Here is a 16,170-nt window from a genome sequence, read left to right on the forward strand (position 1 = left end):
AGGCTAGATGATCTGTTCAGGTCCCTCCTGACCCTAGCTACTATGAAACTATGAAACTATGCTCAGTGAAGCCCAGCCACGGGCGTGTGGACAGCAGGAGTGTGCCACTGGAGACGGGCACGCTGCGGGAGAAGCAGCCACAGGCAGTGGTTTGAGCCCAGCCATGGGCACTGTGGGATGATGCATACATACTACAATACCTAGTCAAAAAATAAAATCTAATGTTGCTGGCATTGATCAGTAGGCCTGTACTAGCAAAGCGGCTAGTATTTGATTCCTCCAGTCCCTGTCTCCCACTCCCCCCAACACCCTACTTACTGGCATGGAGTCTGGCTCCAGCTCCCTGTGGCGGCGAGTGGGGACTGCCCGAATCTCCAAAACTCTCCAGATCATTTCTGAATCAACTTGGAGAGCTTTGAATCGCTTTGGACCTTTTTATTAGTCTCCTGATTTGATTCAGAGATTTGGCCGCTGAATCGGGCTAAATCTCCTCTGAATCGAATCAGCACCCAAAACTTCGCACAGCCCTACTGATCAGCACGTAAAAATATATTTGTTATGGTGCCCTCCTTTGCACTTGCTTTTATTTATGTGGAATGACTGGCTCAATGTAAAATAATACTAACAAAGCAGACCAGTAAGAAATTATGAGATCATATGTCAAAAGTCTTGGAAAAATTATGCTTATGGTAGGTCAGTGAGGATTTCCAGTGCATGTTTCAACTTCAAGTAATGGCATAGCGAATCTCAATTCTTAAGTCTTACAACAGCAGGGAAGTCTTCCACTGCCTTCCACCAAAAGCAAAACATATAGTATTTGGCAAAATGTTACAATTTACACACCATAGTTTTGGTAAACATCAAAAATTACATGTTATGTTTTATAACGTTGTCATAAACAAACACAAATTGAATAAATAAACTAAAATTAAAAAAAGATTTGAAACTGGACGATACACTGTGACGCTCCACCCACCCCACCTGTCTCAGAGTTTCCCAACCACCAGTGCCGACATGTGTGACTCCCAGGACTCGGTGGGGAGCTGTGTGCTGCTGGGGGCTCCATCTGCCGCAGGCCATGAGAGCCCCAAAAGGCCGCCACCGCTTCCTCTGCTTTCCCCCCACCTCCACTTGCTGCTGCTTCCCCAGCCTTCTCCCCTACTCAGTGCTGCTTCCCCTCCCTACCTGATGCCCTGAGCGCTGCTGCAGGGACAGGAGAAGGAGGAGCTACTGGAGGATGAGGTGGGGAGTTGAGCAGCAGCAGCCTTGCCAGAAAGCTGTGCAAGGGCGAAGGTGGGAGTGCAGTGCACGTTGTCCTGGGCAGGAGTAGGCAGAGTTTGGCCCCATGCAGAGTGCAGCAGGGGCAGCTGTGGCCAGGCTGGATACAGTTAATTGGTGGGCACCCACCTGTGGGCCAGATTCAATTTAGCTGGTGGGCTGGATCTGACCCGTGGACCATATTTTGCCCACCCCTGCCTTACACTCCAGCATCCCAAACTGAGAGTTTAAGCTTGGTTGGGATGATCTAGTTGGGGAAGGTGCTGCTTTGAGCACAGGGTTGGACTAGATGACTTCCTGAGGTCCCTTCCAACCCTTATTTTCTATGATTCTAAGCTGTGCAGGCTCTCCTGCTGTCCGAGACAAAACTATTTGCTGGCTTCAGGCAGTGTTAGGTTTATGGGTACTGGTCCTATCTGGAATTTTACAGGCTATTAAAATGGGAATGTCTTTAAAATGAAGTAAGCTATCTGCAGCATATAAATGCAGCCAGAAGCAAAAGCATTTATTTGGTTAAAATTGATTTCCAGATGAAGAAAAGTGTGTTAAGTGACAAAGTTATGCAAAAGGTTATGCATTTTGCATATGGTAAATGTGTATATTTTTGCTTGCCTAAAACTTACACTAGTTGGTTGCAAACTTTGTTCAGACCAAGCTGCGTATAAAACTTCAGCATTGGACACAATTTAATGGCCAAGTTTAAATTCCAAAAATAGGTGCTTACTTTGGAAATCCTGAGGAGTACTTAATTATAATGGTGCTAAAGTAAACACTCCTAATTTAAGGCCCTGCATAAACTCTGAAAATGCCCTTAAAAACTTTATGTAAAAGGTATGTTTTATAAAATATGGATTACTTCCCTTTAGGCCCAGTTGTGCTAAATTTTTATTAAAGTGTGTTTCCTGAAGAGGTATTATATAGTGATTCTGGCCAGCCAAACCATGTTTAAACAATTCTGTCCTGAAGGAAACATGGTTTAGGACATAATGTGCATGGGGCCTTAAAACTTTCTGTTAGAAGGCTACAGAGGCAATTAGCTTTACAGCTGCATCTGTAAGTTTTTGCAGACGGGGCAGAACTGCTCATTCCTGCCTTTCAGCCATATGCAAAAAGATGCTAGTCAGAAACTAGAGATGGCTGGAGGAGATCAATAATAGGGAGGTAAAAACCACCAGGGAAACTAAATTACCATGGCAATTAGTTACCATATAGTTGTGTGTCCTTTGCTTTTTTGGGGGGCGGGTTCTTCCTTCCTATCTCTTGATCAGTCATCTGCAAGACGGAAGGGTCCTAAGTTTGAAGATTCCTGGGATTTTGATCAAGAGAGGCATTGTTAACCGGGAAACCGGTATAGCCGAAATATCTGACTAGCAGGTACCGGAAGCTAGGGCAGAAAAGGCCCGTGAAAGGGGAGGATAAGGAGCTGACATTCTGAAGCTGCAGAAGAGTGCTGCTAGCATCAACTGTTGCTAGAAAGCAGTTTCATTTACAAGGCCTCATCCAGTACAGGTGATGTAGTGTGAACACAAAATCATGTGGAATTAAACTACAAAAAGGACCAAAGAAAAGGAAGCTCTTGGCACTGGTCAAAGAGTAAATACAGGAGGTGATATAAGTCTCTTCCTTTCTCAGCTGAAATGAGCCAAAGCCCAGGTTAGAACCTCAGGAACTTTGCCCTTGTTTAATAAAAGCAAAGTTTGCCCCCATCACCTCAAGAGCCTGATCCTGAGATGTACTGATCATACATCACTCCCGTGGATGTTGGGTTTTTGTGTTGTTTTTTTTACTACGCAGGAATATGCAGATGCCAAACATTTCAGTCATCACTTGATAAGAGCAGAAAGGGAATAGGGACGTTAACTGTGTATCTGTGGAAATTGGTGTAGGCTCTTGAATGAAAAAGATGCATGTTTGTGTGATGGAGGTCTAGGTTTTGAAGCAGCTGATACAGGATAGTGAAGCAGGACAGCTGGTAACAGAAATCCATGATTAAATTCAAACGAGCAAACAAATAACTCCTTGCCACAAACTCCAAAGGTCATGAATTCAGAGCATTTCAGCGTAGCCCGACAAAGACCAATTTGGCATTCTTCTACGACACTGTAGATTTTTGTTTGAAAAAGCTTACCTATTAAGAACATCGAAGCTAGGTGCAGACGTTGAAAAAGCCCAAGGTGGACTCGATCTAAGTCATGCAGTTTTCTGTAAGCGGCGTAGGGTAGATGAGTAGCAAACTGAACTCATGTCTGTCCTTTGGTGGCGGGGGAAAATCCTAGACAGGGGCCGCCATTTTTAAACCATACTGTGTGTGCTGAACTTCAGTTCCCTTACAGGCATAGACTGGTTTTGTGTGCCGAACTTCTGTCCTGTTACGGGTATTAAATCAGTTTCCGATCGCTTGTACCAGGAGGAGTGTGATGTCTGTACCCGGCCCGCAGGTTTATTTCTGGATGCTATGGCAGAGAAATAATCATCTGATTAACTTTGGGCAGGACTTCTGCTATGGTAGTATTTCCTGAGTCCAGTGCCACGTGAAAGGTACTGCTGTACATCGGGATCGGAGCTAGTTGGCTGTAAGAGGTCTGATTATACAGAGAAATTCTGGTCAGGCAGTTGAGGTAAATCTTGGCTATCTGGTGTGACAGAAAGGGGGGCTCAAAACTGGAAGGAAAAAATGTTAGCTTAGAGACCTAGGCTCTTGGGATATTGTGGACTAATACAAATGAATCTGATCCTTTATTTTTAACTACCGCTATTTGATTCTTCCATTATATTCTGAAATGAAGTGCATCTGAAAACTTCAGGTAATGAAGTAACGTCACGAGGAGTCTACCGCAGGTTTTGTTGATTAAGTTTGTTTTATAATTGAAGGGAAAAGGTTCCCAGGTATGCTTGCAGGGAAGTAGTCAGTACTTAATGATTGTTGCTGGGGTTTAGGCTCCTAATGCCTCCTGTTACTACAGAAATCTCCCTCTTCTAAGGTATTTTACTGGAAGGTGTCTTAACAAAAACACTTGGCAGGCAAAACGACATATTTGTAGCTAAAGATCTAAAGGGCTGCTGTTGTGATTTACACTCAGATATATTGTAAGATGACATGTCAAGGATCCTAAGTGTTCTGTGATTTCTTCAAACTTGTGACAAACTCTTATGGCCATTTTGAATTTATTGCACACTTTTTTTATTTATTTATTTAATTCTTTAGTTGGTGCCCCTGCTAGCTGCTGGAGTTTGACTCTTACTTGCTAAACATTACTTAGGCAAGGAACTTTATATGTGTGTTGAGCTTCTGGAGGAGGTCAAATGCAGGGCAGCCAGTCATTTTATGCTGTCTAGCCCTGTCAAATTGTCTTACATGACTGTAATACTGCCTTGGTTGCATAATAAGAAAGCTGAAAAGATATAAATGTCAAGATAGCCAAGTTCCCACGGAAGACTGGTTTAGAACTGGAGCTTATATTAAAGCTCATGTTACTCACTGGCCTAATTAAACCAGACAAGCCTTTATACCTGCCAAATGTATAAATAAAGTCTATGACTGCATTGTGCTGATGCAGCCCGTTGATAACCGTGATGTCTTGTCAGGTGTTTACTTCTCAAAAGGGCTTGGTTTGGGTGGGGGGGGATAGCGCTACTCGAAAGTGGAGAATGTTTAAATAGCAACAAATTATAAAGCCATGTGAAATTTGCTTTTCAGCCTGAAAGAATGATTTATTTACAGTATTAAACGGTACAGAACTCACATCTCATCAATGTAACCGTCACCTTGCATGCTTCTCAACTGAATAAATCACACTTCAGCAGTAGCTGACATTTGCATTGTTTTCTTGCAAAAGTCTATTCTCATTTGCACTGCTTGATAGACCCAAGTTAATGCACTTGCCTTCTTTTGATCATTCCCCATACTCTCTTCTTTTTTTTTTTTTATTTAAGACAGCATTTTATTGAAGTATTTAGAGGTAAATGGACTTGGCAGACAGTAAGTTTAATATTCATTTTTATATTTAGGAAGAATCCCAGACACTTCAGAAAATGAGTTGAAATCCAAGTGGGAAAAACTGCTGGGACCTGATTATGAAGTCATGGTATGTTATCCTTCAGTAAAGTATACTCATGTATGTTGTTTCTTTAATTTAAAGTGCTGTGAGCTTAACGTTACAAGCTGTTTATAGAAATGCTTAATGATCGGAACAGATCAGTTGTGTAGATTTTTCCTCCCAGAACATCAAGGATAAAATACAGGGATGTAATACGTAACAGTTAATGTTTGTTCAATTTATACAGACACTATCATTTTAAGCATGAGTAGCATTTAAAAGCCCCTGCCCCCCAACAATTTTGCCTTTAAAGTTGCATCCTATCAGTCACTGAAAATATCTGACATTTTTATGACTGCTTTTTATGATCTGTTTGTTTTACTGTAAAACTTGGGGAAAAAAAACCAGCTCGGGATATTACTACTGTGTTTCACAACGAATATTACAGTTTTATTAGAAGAATGAAAGAATGGTTATCAAATATATTGGCAAGACAAGGCAGTAATTCAACTTTGGTGTAACTTTATGGTGCCAACTGCTTGTTAGCTTTTTCTTCATATATTACAGAATAATCAGGCAAGAGTTTGTTTATATTTCTGAAGATGAATCAACACAAAGGAAATAATGGTAGTATTCAGTACTGTTTTTAAGGCAGTGCTAATTGAATAAAACAGACAAACCAGCATCCTTTCTATTTCTTTAAAGACCTGTTTATCCCTGCAATACATGTCCACTTGATTCAGACACCTTTTTTTTTTTTTTTTTACTGCTTGGCATAGATCTGTTGCTGGAGGATTTAAAATAGCATTAAGAAGTAACTTGAGCAGCACCCTCCTTTGCAATCCATTAGTACTTCTTTAAGATATGAAGTCTGTGAAAGATTGAGCTATAATTCAACACAGCTCTGCAGTTGCCCATTCTAAGAGCTAGGTATCCCCGTGCCGGCACAGCCAAAGCCTACTTTATTAACACTATCCTATTTGCTGTTGTAGGTATGGGATGTGAAGCTCACTGGGCTGTATTCTAAATTATTCTTTCACTGCAGCCAGTTTGTTTTCATGGGTGAATATTTGGTACATTTAAACAGCAGAAAGCAGTGGCCAGAACAGTACTTTTTAAAAATGAATGCCCTATGTCTATGCTTCTGCAACATCATGCTTTACTAGAATATGCAGTTTGGTATGTGGCTGATAGTACAAACCTCTGACTTTCCTAGGGTGTGTGGACAGAGGTAACATTTATTTGAAATGTTTTAAACGGCTTTGAGACATTTCAGAAGGCTACTGTGTAGACATATGGATGAGATAAAACACTTCCAAGTGTGACAAAAAATGCCTACAGAGAGCAGGTACTATTTTGTACCACTTTGTCCCTCCTTATGTCTTTGTAGGTCCATTGGTCCTTCAGCATACCACAGTGCAGTGTTCTTCCCATGGTCTCCTAGCACTTTGGTTGCTGTCTCCTTCCTACATTTCCCTGTGTGCTGGCCAGGCCTGTTACACTTGCAGACTTTCCAAGTGTTGCATCTATTTTGACCCTTAGTTACTGTTTCCATTTGCAGCTCCATTGAATTTAGTGAGATTACTAAGTGTGACTACAAGTTTGAAAGATGGATCCCTTTTTGATTATTTTCATTAGTCACCAAATCCATATATGAGGAATGGGTTACAGAGCACAGGATTCAGGTTCAGCCCCTGCCTGTGTCCTTTTGACAGCTTGCAGTGATAACTCTAAGTCACTACTAGATAAAACCCTTTTGCAAGAGGGTAGGAGACAGCCAGACCTTGCAGAGGGCCTCTTGGCTCCTGTGAGACATCCTGTTATTCAGTTACCTGAATCCTACATCAAGATGTTGTTGAATTATCACAGCAAGTGGCTTAGCTTACTTTCAACTGGGACATAAAGTAGATTTCATCTACTTGGGAGCACAGGGACTGAAGTGGGACAGAGAAAGCACTGCACTGGAAATCTCCAGAAAACCCAAGCTTGGAGAGGATGAAGCTGAGTTTTTTGTTTGATAAATATTGTGTTAAACTGGGATTTTCAAAGGGGGCTAGGGAAAATCCTTACCTGCCTTCAGACATCTATATTCAATAGGCAAATATCCAAGTCATTTATAATACACGTAGTGCCCCATGCTCATTCCCTAATATACAGAGTGCTGTAGGGTGAAGACATAACAAAACACCATACAAGTGGAAACCAACCTTCATAAAGGTCCTTCCCTCACCGCAGCCTGGGGGTTGAGCCAACCGTCAGGGAGTGCACAGCAGCCCCCGACTCTTGAAGCAGAGCTGGCTGTCAGTGAGCACTGCCTTGCATGCTCTGCCTCTGCTCTCCCTCTGGCAAGGTGGGAAGAGTGGAGCACACTGGGATGATGAAACAAACTCTCCTCTCTCACAGTCTGTAGCATGTGCATAATAAACAGCACTTTATGCTGATTCTCTCCAGGTTATTTTTGGAGTTCTTCCTCTATACCTAGGCCTCTCTTTTCTGCTATTTGGTACTATGTAAACCAATACAACCTGTTCCATGGCTGGGTTGTCAGCAATTAAACCAGTGCCCCCACCTGAGCTAGCCTAGGTGAGGAGGGTGTGTAGAACCAGCAGAACTAAAAACAAAACTTACCAAAGGGCGCATGAGCTCCCTGTGAGCCAACAGCCATCTGTACCTGGAGAGATGAGCACTGCCAGGTCACTCTGCTTGAAGCATTATGAATGAGGCAAAGCAACTCTAGGAGGGTTGTTACAGCATCTAAGGTGCCCCAACGGTTGCAGTGGCTTTGGGACTGACTTGACTTGACTCCTCTACACCTGCAACACTTCAAAGGGTGTGCGTCTCCCTCTGTTTTCCGTTTGAAGGGCTTGAAAGGCATTTGAAGTATTTCAAATATTATTTCTGTCCGCACCCTTGGAAAGAAATGTTGCCACTATGTATATAAACATTTAGAATAAAAGCATGTTGCATTAGAGTGACTAACTAATCATGAGCTAAACTGGCCTGTAGTCAAATCAAGGGCCTAATTGTGCAAAGACTTAAACATGTAACTGTACTTCAACAGAACTTTTGCAGATATGCAAAAGTTGTTTCAGTACTGATCCAAGTTTGACTATTACCTATTAGGTAGACACTGATGGCTCAAACCATATTAGAATGTGATCTGGGTGCTTGATAACTTTCCCCTCTGATGGAGGGAGGGGAACAGTTGCAGGGTCACCAGGCCAGAAGCCACAGAGGCTTCTGCTTAGGGGCTGGGGGCAGGACTGGGCTATTCGGTCCTGCCACCTTCTTTTCCTGTGTCCTGCTGCTGCTGGTGTCTCATCATCTTTGACAGGCAGCCACGTGCAGATAATAATTAATTTTCTAAATTCTTTTGGGGGCCTGCAGGCCAGATAGAATGGCCTGGTGGGGCAGATCCAGCCTGTGGGCCATATTTTGCCCACCCCTGTCTTAGAACCTGTTCCTAATACAACCCTGTATAAACTGTGTTTAAATATGGTAGTTGAACATGACTAAGACCTATGCATGAGGTTCATGTGCATGGCAACATACATATCTTATTGTTAGGACACTTCTTAATACTAAAACTCTCTCTAAGTTGTGATGTGTGCGTAGACTTAGTTTTGTACCAATCAGCATATGTTTGCCTGAATGATGTTTCATTTTACTGTCTGCTATAATGCAGCACTTTCTGCTATTGCTGTTTAAAATTGTTACAATGTACAATTTTTAGGTTGTCAGTGTGGACATGCCAATTACAGATGATGCTGAGCTCCAGAAGTATTCAAAGGTATGGATTCTTATTTCACTTTTGCCTTGAGATACAATGTCAAAATAAATAGTTTGGCATGATCCAAAACCACAGCTGTGAATATTTGGGATACGACCAGTTTTGTGCTTCTGGCTCATCCCTCACGTGTGGCTTATGTTCTAGACACTGTTTGAACTTCTCAAATTACATTTTATTTTTGAGTTAAGGATGGGGGAGAGCCTGGGAAAACAGCAAACAATATGTCCCTGGTGTCCTTAAACTTTGGCCGTTCTGATAAGGTGGGAACAATGCAGTTATACAGAATTGAAGCCCATCAGTTCTGAATCTAAGGTTTTTGGCTTTAGTACCTTAGTTGATTGATTGGGGCAGAACTTGAAAAATAAGTCATGCATGATGAATGCACCAACCTTTTAGGGCTGTCAGCTGGATGAGTGGAGCTGGGACGATCCATGGACCAAATTGGACCATGCACACTAGGTCCTGTACTGCCTCCACCTGCCAGGCTCAGACCCTGGGGCCCTGTGCCACCTCCTTCCAGCTCTGCTTACCAGGATTGGGTCTGGGGCCACATACAGCCTCTGGCCAGCCTGTGCTGGCCTGTATACCTGATCTAGCCTGCCAGGATCCCAGCAGACCCATGGGAAGCCCTTGCAGGCCAAATGACACAATGCCAGGGGCTGGATCTGGCCTGTGGGCTGAGGGGTTGAGCACCCCTGTTTTAGCCGGTGCAAAAAAAGAGTATTTCTCGCACTGACTTCATAAAACTCATCAAGTGAAGTTTCAGTCCAGCAAAGGGATCTGCAAGTAGGGATTTTTCCTCTATAGCTGTGCAATTTTATTGGCTTCAGTATCAGACCCTAAGTGACATCAATCTTCTGCAGTTGCTGAAGTTTCACTGACAGTGCAGCCCAGTACATTGCACAGCTCTGATACATCCTGGAAGGGATACTGGTATGGCCCACTTGGCTGTGGAATGAAAAAGAGAAAGCATGGCCCATAGCCAATTATAGACAGGAGGAACAGAACAGTACCTGGCCCTATTGCTACCTGCATGCTCAGAAGCAGTTGGAGAACAAGTAATACTTGAATAATAAAATTCAGGAAAGCTTGGCAAAGTAAGGGAGTTGATACTGTTGCCTCTGTTGCCCCCTTTAATTGTTTCCTTATTTGCATTACTGCTGTCTTGTCTAGACTGAGTCTCCTGGCATGCTCTCCTTGCACTGAGAAGATTTTCCTAGTGGTAGCAGACAGACATTTGCAAGTTAGAGATTTACTACAGAGGAATAAGGCTGTCCCTTGGGAAACAGCCAGCACAAAATCAATGGACCTCCACTTGGAAATAAGGATGCAAGTGGTAGAAACTGATGTCAAAATACAGATAGGATGTATTCCCTGTCCCAAAAAGCATTATAAATGTCCTCAAGGGATGAGGCCGCTCATTGCATGATTAGGTTTTATTGGAATCCTGTAAAATAATGATTAGGACATAATCTTCACCTTTTGCTCATATACCTTTAATAAAGAACAGCTCTGGTTTGATCATGATAGACTGTATTATTTTTTAATACCTTACCTTTTTTTCTCCCAGTGCAATGATGCAATTGAAAAGAATAGTATGATGCACATTTCTTTCTCCCAAAGGATAGACTATTGCTTTTTCACTACACAGTAAAACTGAATAGAATATTTGTTGGATATAACACTAGGGATGTCAGTGTCAACATGTAGTAATTTTAATATACATTTGACTTCATTTGAATTGATTAGCCATTGAACATTAAATGCATTTATGGTGAAATATAAAACTAAAAATTTTATTTGTAACTTATTCACTGATTATATTTTTGGCAGCTATTGCCTATCCACACTTTAAGATTGGGAGTTGAACTTGATACATTCGATGGACATCATTACATATCATCAATTGCTTCTGATGGTCCAATTGCTATGCTTGGCCTCCTCCAGCTGGAAGATGAACTTCTAGAGGTAAAATGCGAAGAAATGGTCTATATGTTTAGTGGGTTTAATATGATTGTACTACTTTTTATTTTGGCTGATACCATTGCAAATGTGTAACATTAAATCATAGGTGGAGGAAACAGTCCTCTCCCCATCTGTTCTGCCTTACAAGGGTTGTATAAGACTTGTACAGTTGTTTGGGAAATGCTTGATACCAAGGTGATAAAGCAGAGGGAACCTCTGATGATCATATTTTATCTGCATTCCCCAAATTAAGAATCTTTTAAACATTCTGGATTTAACTCTTGCATTTCTGTGGCAAACAGTGTTTTTAGTTCTTTTTGTTCACTTTAGAAAACCCATAACAGCTGGTAACCTTATAGCTGTGGTTTTTGTTGGCCCTTTTCACTTTCTGAGGCTTGGTTGCTGTATATTCAAAGAAAGCTTGTTCACATGACCAAGCACAGTGTGTCAATAGAGTATATGCAATGTAGATAGTTGGGCTGCTTTGGTGTGATCAGACTTGGGAGGCCAAACATTTTGTTTAAAGTCTGTCTATCCAGAAGAAAAGATTGTAACTAAGTTTCTTCTTTTGGATTCCTGCTCTTTCTTTGTCAAAAACTTTTCGAATCTGAATCCGTTCTAGTGGAACTTAAAGATCAAGGTCTTATTGACTTCAATAAAAGCAGGATCAGGCCCTTTGCTAGATTAGCTCATTTTTGGCCCAGGGCTCAGATGGCCTGGGTTATGCTTTTCTGTTAAGACTTTTGGCACCAAAAATTCATACTTGTGTTGCTAAGAGCTACTGCATTTTCTTTTATTAGTGCTTAGGAGAGAAATTCTGGACTCCTAGATGAAAGAGTTAATAAAATGTTGAAAGTGTTACAATATTTCATAGATTTCTAGGGTCAGAAGGGACCTATTAGATCATCTATTCCAACCCCCTGCTCTAGGCAGGAAAGACCTCTTGCTCTGGGCGGGAAAGAGCACTGCGGTCAAGTAACCCCAGCCAGGTGCTTTTCTAATCTCCTTTTGAACACCTTCAAGGTAGGGGAAAGCACCACCTACCTTGGAAGTCCATTCCATATTTTGGCAACCCTCACCGTAAAGAATTTCTTCCTGATGTCCAATTTAAATCTATTCTTCTCGAGTTTATGTCCATTATTTTTAGTAACCCCAAGGGGCACACCCTGGTAAATCTTATTTCTTAAACAAAAGGTCAAATACTAGAAGCAATAAACCAAACTATGAGCTAATTGTTCACAAAATTTTGTTGTATAAGTTTGAACAGTTTTGTTTATATGAGTCCAGAAGTATGTCCAAAGCTAGTGAACTTCAACTTTTTTCCCTTCTGTATCTTAAAAAAGTGAAACAAAAATGTGCTGCAGGGCTAAAACTGTATATGTCAAGTTTCAGCCCAGAGCACATCTTTATAGCCAAGTTATAAATCCACTTTAAATAGGGGTCTGTAATGAAAAATGTGACAGTCCCTGAACTAAAGCAAACAGTGCTACCTAGGCGCTGATATAACAATTGGAGATGGTTTAGATTTAAAAAGTAATGAGAAAGCAACATTTTTAAATGTATAATGAGATTAAATAAAAATTTAAAATGACTTGTTTGACGAATGATAATAGAAATGATAGAACCTTTTTAGTTTCTAATTTTAACTGATTTAACTTGTAGTGGGGCCTAATGCTTCCTTGCCTCTCACCTGATCCGTTTTGTTCTAAAGCCTCCACTGTGTTCATTCAGTGGAATAGCTAACATGGTCCAATCAATGGATGGGGCATCTGGCCCCCTTCCTGCTTTGAGATTGATCTCCAGCAGTTATAAAAGAAGAGAGAGGGAGTCCCCAAGTCTGCTTATGAACATACAGTAGTCCTTCTCCATCAATCAAAGACTGCTGAGAAATGGTAGTAACTTCCCACCACACTAGCACTTCAAATGCAATTTAAAAAAAACCCCTGTGCAAATATTTCTGTTTAAATTATTAACTAATGGTTGGTCTGATTGTTCAGCAGGCATTACATTTCTGGATTACAGTTTGTAGTCTGTGCTGAAAACAGATGGAGTTTGCAGTCTACGGTTTTAGAGGAAATGACTGCACCTCTCTAGATTTTTCTCCTGAGCTGCTTTGCAACGAGAGGGGTGCTGGGTAGTTCCTCAGCAACATGTGCTATTTTTAAACTGCAAAATCATGGATACAGGGAGGAAGATTGGAGATTATGGGGAAAGTGATGCATGTGTGACAAGGAGGATGTTGATCCTATCTATCCAAGCCAGCTTGAACTTTGTACATAGGGATGGAGATCTAGGAAATGACATGGAGCAGAACCTGACTTCTATGCTTTTAAGTGGAATGACTCAACATCTTCCAGTTTTTGTGTTTTTTGTGAAATGTTTCAGAAATTGAGTTGTTTTTCTTATGGAAGCATCTGATTCTCTCCTTAGAAAATTTTCAGGTTTTCAGCCAGCTCTACTTTTGTTTTAGTCTGTAATGAAAATTGGAGGGCTCTTTGGCCTGGGACCCACACCTCACATGGTGCCCAATTTGCACAAAGTGCTGGCCAAACCTGGCATGTGGGCTGGCCATGTTCAATCCAGCCTCACACCACTCATCTGGCCCATGGGACCAAATTAGTTTAATAAAGTTTAAACAAAGTTTAACACCCATGACGCATGTGATCAAAACCATCACTGAAACGAACATTAATTGGTACCCTTGGTAGTAGACTTGCCAGAAGGACCCTGGATTGAATGAGATATGGAAAACAAATAACTTTCTCAACAGAACGTAGTTCTGACATACGGGTGGGGCAGTGTGTGGAAACTGCAGTTACCTATGGCATTCCTGTTTTGTGGAGGAACAGAGAGCTTCAGTCATGTGAGTTGTCAAACCAGTGGTGTGTATGGACCCTGAAAAGCACGTTAAGTAAAACATTCTGACACTAGAATTAATTTCTAAAAGCACTTTCAACTGCAGTCAAGTATTATAATAATCAGTTTTCTTGTCTGTACTTTAGAAAAATCTGGCAATCAGTTAGGTAGAAAGAGTGAATAAAAAATGGCTATTCCAGTTCAGTAGGTGAGATCAAAATACCTAGTACAGGAGGGATTGGGACTAAAACCAGAGAAAATGGTAGTGAACAGGAAATGAGGGAGATGAAACTAAACAGAACAAAAGGCATGTATTTCCATTATGTAGTAATAAAGTCACCAGAATCAAGGGATAGAATTACGGTCTTACAGTAATTTATGTATAGCTTAGAGGGGTACATTAACAAAACCACTCAAGCTTCACTGGAATCCCTAGATGAAATTAGACCTTTATGTATAGTTGAGGAGGACAATTATACCTCCTATTGTAATGGTTCGAAGTAAACAAGAGAATAACTTTTATTGCGGAACCGGATCAATATCCTTTTTAAAGATCTGAATGGTGATGTGTGCGTTCTCTTTTCTGCCTAGGTAAATGGAGTCCAGCTTTATGGAAAATCCCGCCGTGAGGCAGTTTCTTTTCTTAAAGAAGTACCTCCTCCATTCACTCTGGTTTGTTGTCGGCGCCTTTTTGATGATGGCAACGAGTCTTTTGTGGATGAGCTCAGCACCATTGAGGTTTCATCTCCAGAACCAAAGGTTGTGATAATGTACTGTATAGCTTAGTTGCAGAGAAACGCATTCGTTTTCTAAAGACAATGTTTTGGTTTTCCTTTTATTTACCTTAAAGCAAAAATTTATTGAAATACATTGACTTGATTATGTAAACCAGCTCTTCTCATCTACCTTTAAATCACTGTGTACTTTTCATCACTGGTTCATTTGGAAACATCAAACAAATTCAAAGGCCTGAGAAATAGGGTTGCGCAAAGCTTCGGTCGCTGATTCGATACGGAGGATATTTGGTAGCCAGATCTCCGAATCTGAATCAAATCATTAATCTCTGCGAATCAAATTGGAAGCCTCCGACTTGATTTGGAGAGATTCGACGATTCAGACATAGACACAGCTTTATATGTTTTTTTTCTACATACCTCAAAGTACCAGGCGGCTTGTTAATGCTGAGATGGTGGGGCGGATGTAGCATCCCACGGGAGCATCGAGGGGTCCCCAGCGCACTTAGCAGCGGACCCGGAAATGGACCACAAGCACTTGTGGTTCACTTCTGTGTCCACCATGAAGCACATGGGAGCCCCCCTCCCGCCCACCAGCTTGGTGACTGGTGCCTCCTGGGTCTGGGGGGACAGCCAGGGTCCCCCCTGTGGGTGATTGCCAAGCTGGGGGAGACACGGGGGATGTCCCCCACGTGTTCCGCAGTGGACCCAGAAGTGCACCGGAAGTACTTTTGGGTCCGCCACCGAGCATGTGGGGGACCCCCCTGCACTCCTGTGGGGTGCTCCATCCACCCGAGCATTGCAGCATTCACGAGCCGCACCTGGTACCTCGAGGTATGTAGAAAAAAACATTTAAAGCTCTTTAAATGTTTGTTTAAACATTTTGTTTAAAATGTTTGTTTAAACATCTAAAGCTGTTTGTATTAGTTATTGATTGCTCGATCCATTCTTCAGAATCGCTGATTCTCCGAACCAGAATCGAATCTTCAGATTTGGATTCAGCTGAATCGAATCGGGACAGTGATCCGAATCGAATCGCTGTCCTCCAAATTGTGCCGAATACTAATTGAATACGGCTTGCTTCGCACACTCCTGAGAAACCAGCTCAGTCCCAGAGAAATTTACTCTTTCCTTGTATGGTGTCATTGCCTGTAAGTTGCAGCAGGAGCTCATCTTGCTCTTGTCAGTGTGGTTGGTGCCATACAAAACACTGAAAATAACACCTAGTTCCCATCCTGTGATGTTTACAGTCTTATTAATACAGGCAATATAGCTGACACAATATACCAGATAATAGGATGTAGCACAGATAGACTGGTTTGCTACAAAGTGTTGATTTTCTCAGATTGCTTTGTCATGTTCAGTGTTGTCCAGTTGGTCCAGCCTTCTTTTTAAAGTAAAGCACAAGATCATGTGGGAAAGACAGAACATTGTGCCACTCGGAGCTGGATAAAAAATACCGTCTAGCTTAGGGTAATAGAAGACCCAGTTTCATTGCCTGAATGACTGT

General features: G+C 41.7%; 1 protein-coding gene across 10 annotated transcripts in view; it reads left to right on the forward strand.

Moving 5' to 3' along the window:
- Nucleotides 1–16,170, forward strand: part of PATJ (PATJ, crumbs cell polarity complex component) — a 231,990-nt gene that overhangs the window by 38,229 nt on the left and 177,591 nt on the right. For all 10 annotated transcript variants that reach the window (XM_025208661.1, XM_025208662.1, XM_014521711.2 and 7 more), the window contains 4 exons: nt 5,287–5,363; nt 9,049–9,105; nt 10,939–11,073; nt 14,518–14,685. In XM_025208661.1, the coding sequence (XP_025064446.1) occupies nt 5,287–5,363; nt 9,049–9,105; nt 10,939–11,073; nt 14,518–14,685 (437 nt within the window). The remainder of the gene's footprint in view (nt 1–5,286; nt 5,364–9,048; nt 9,106–10,938; nt 11,074–14,517; nt 14,686–16,170) is intronic.

This window comes from Alligator sinensis, unplaced genomic scaffold (assembly GCF_000455745.1).
Source record: "Alligator sinensis unplaced genomic scaffold, ASM45574v1 scaffold588_1, whole genome shotgun sequence".
Classification (NCBI taxonomy): domain Eukaryota; kingdom Metazoa; phylum Chordata; order Crocodylia; family Alligatoridae; genus Alligator; species Alligator sinensis.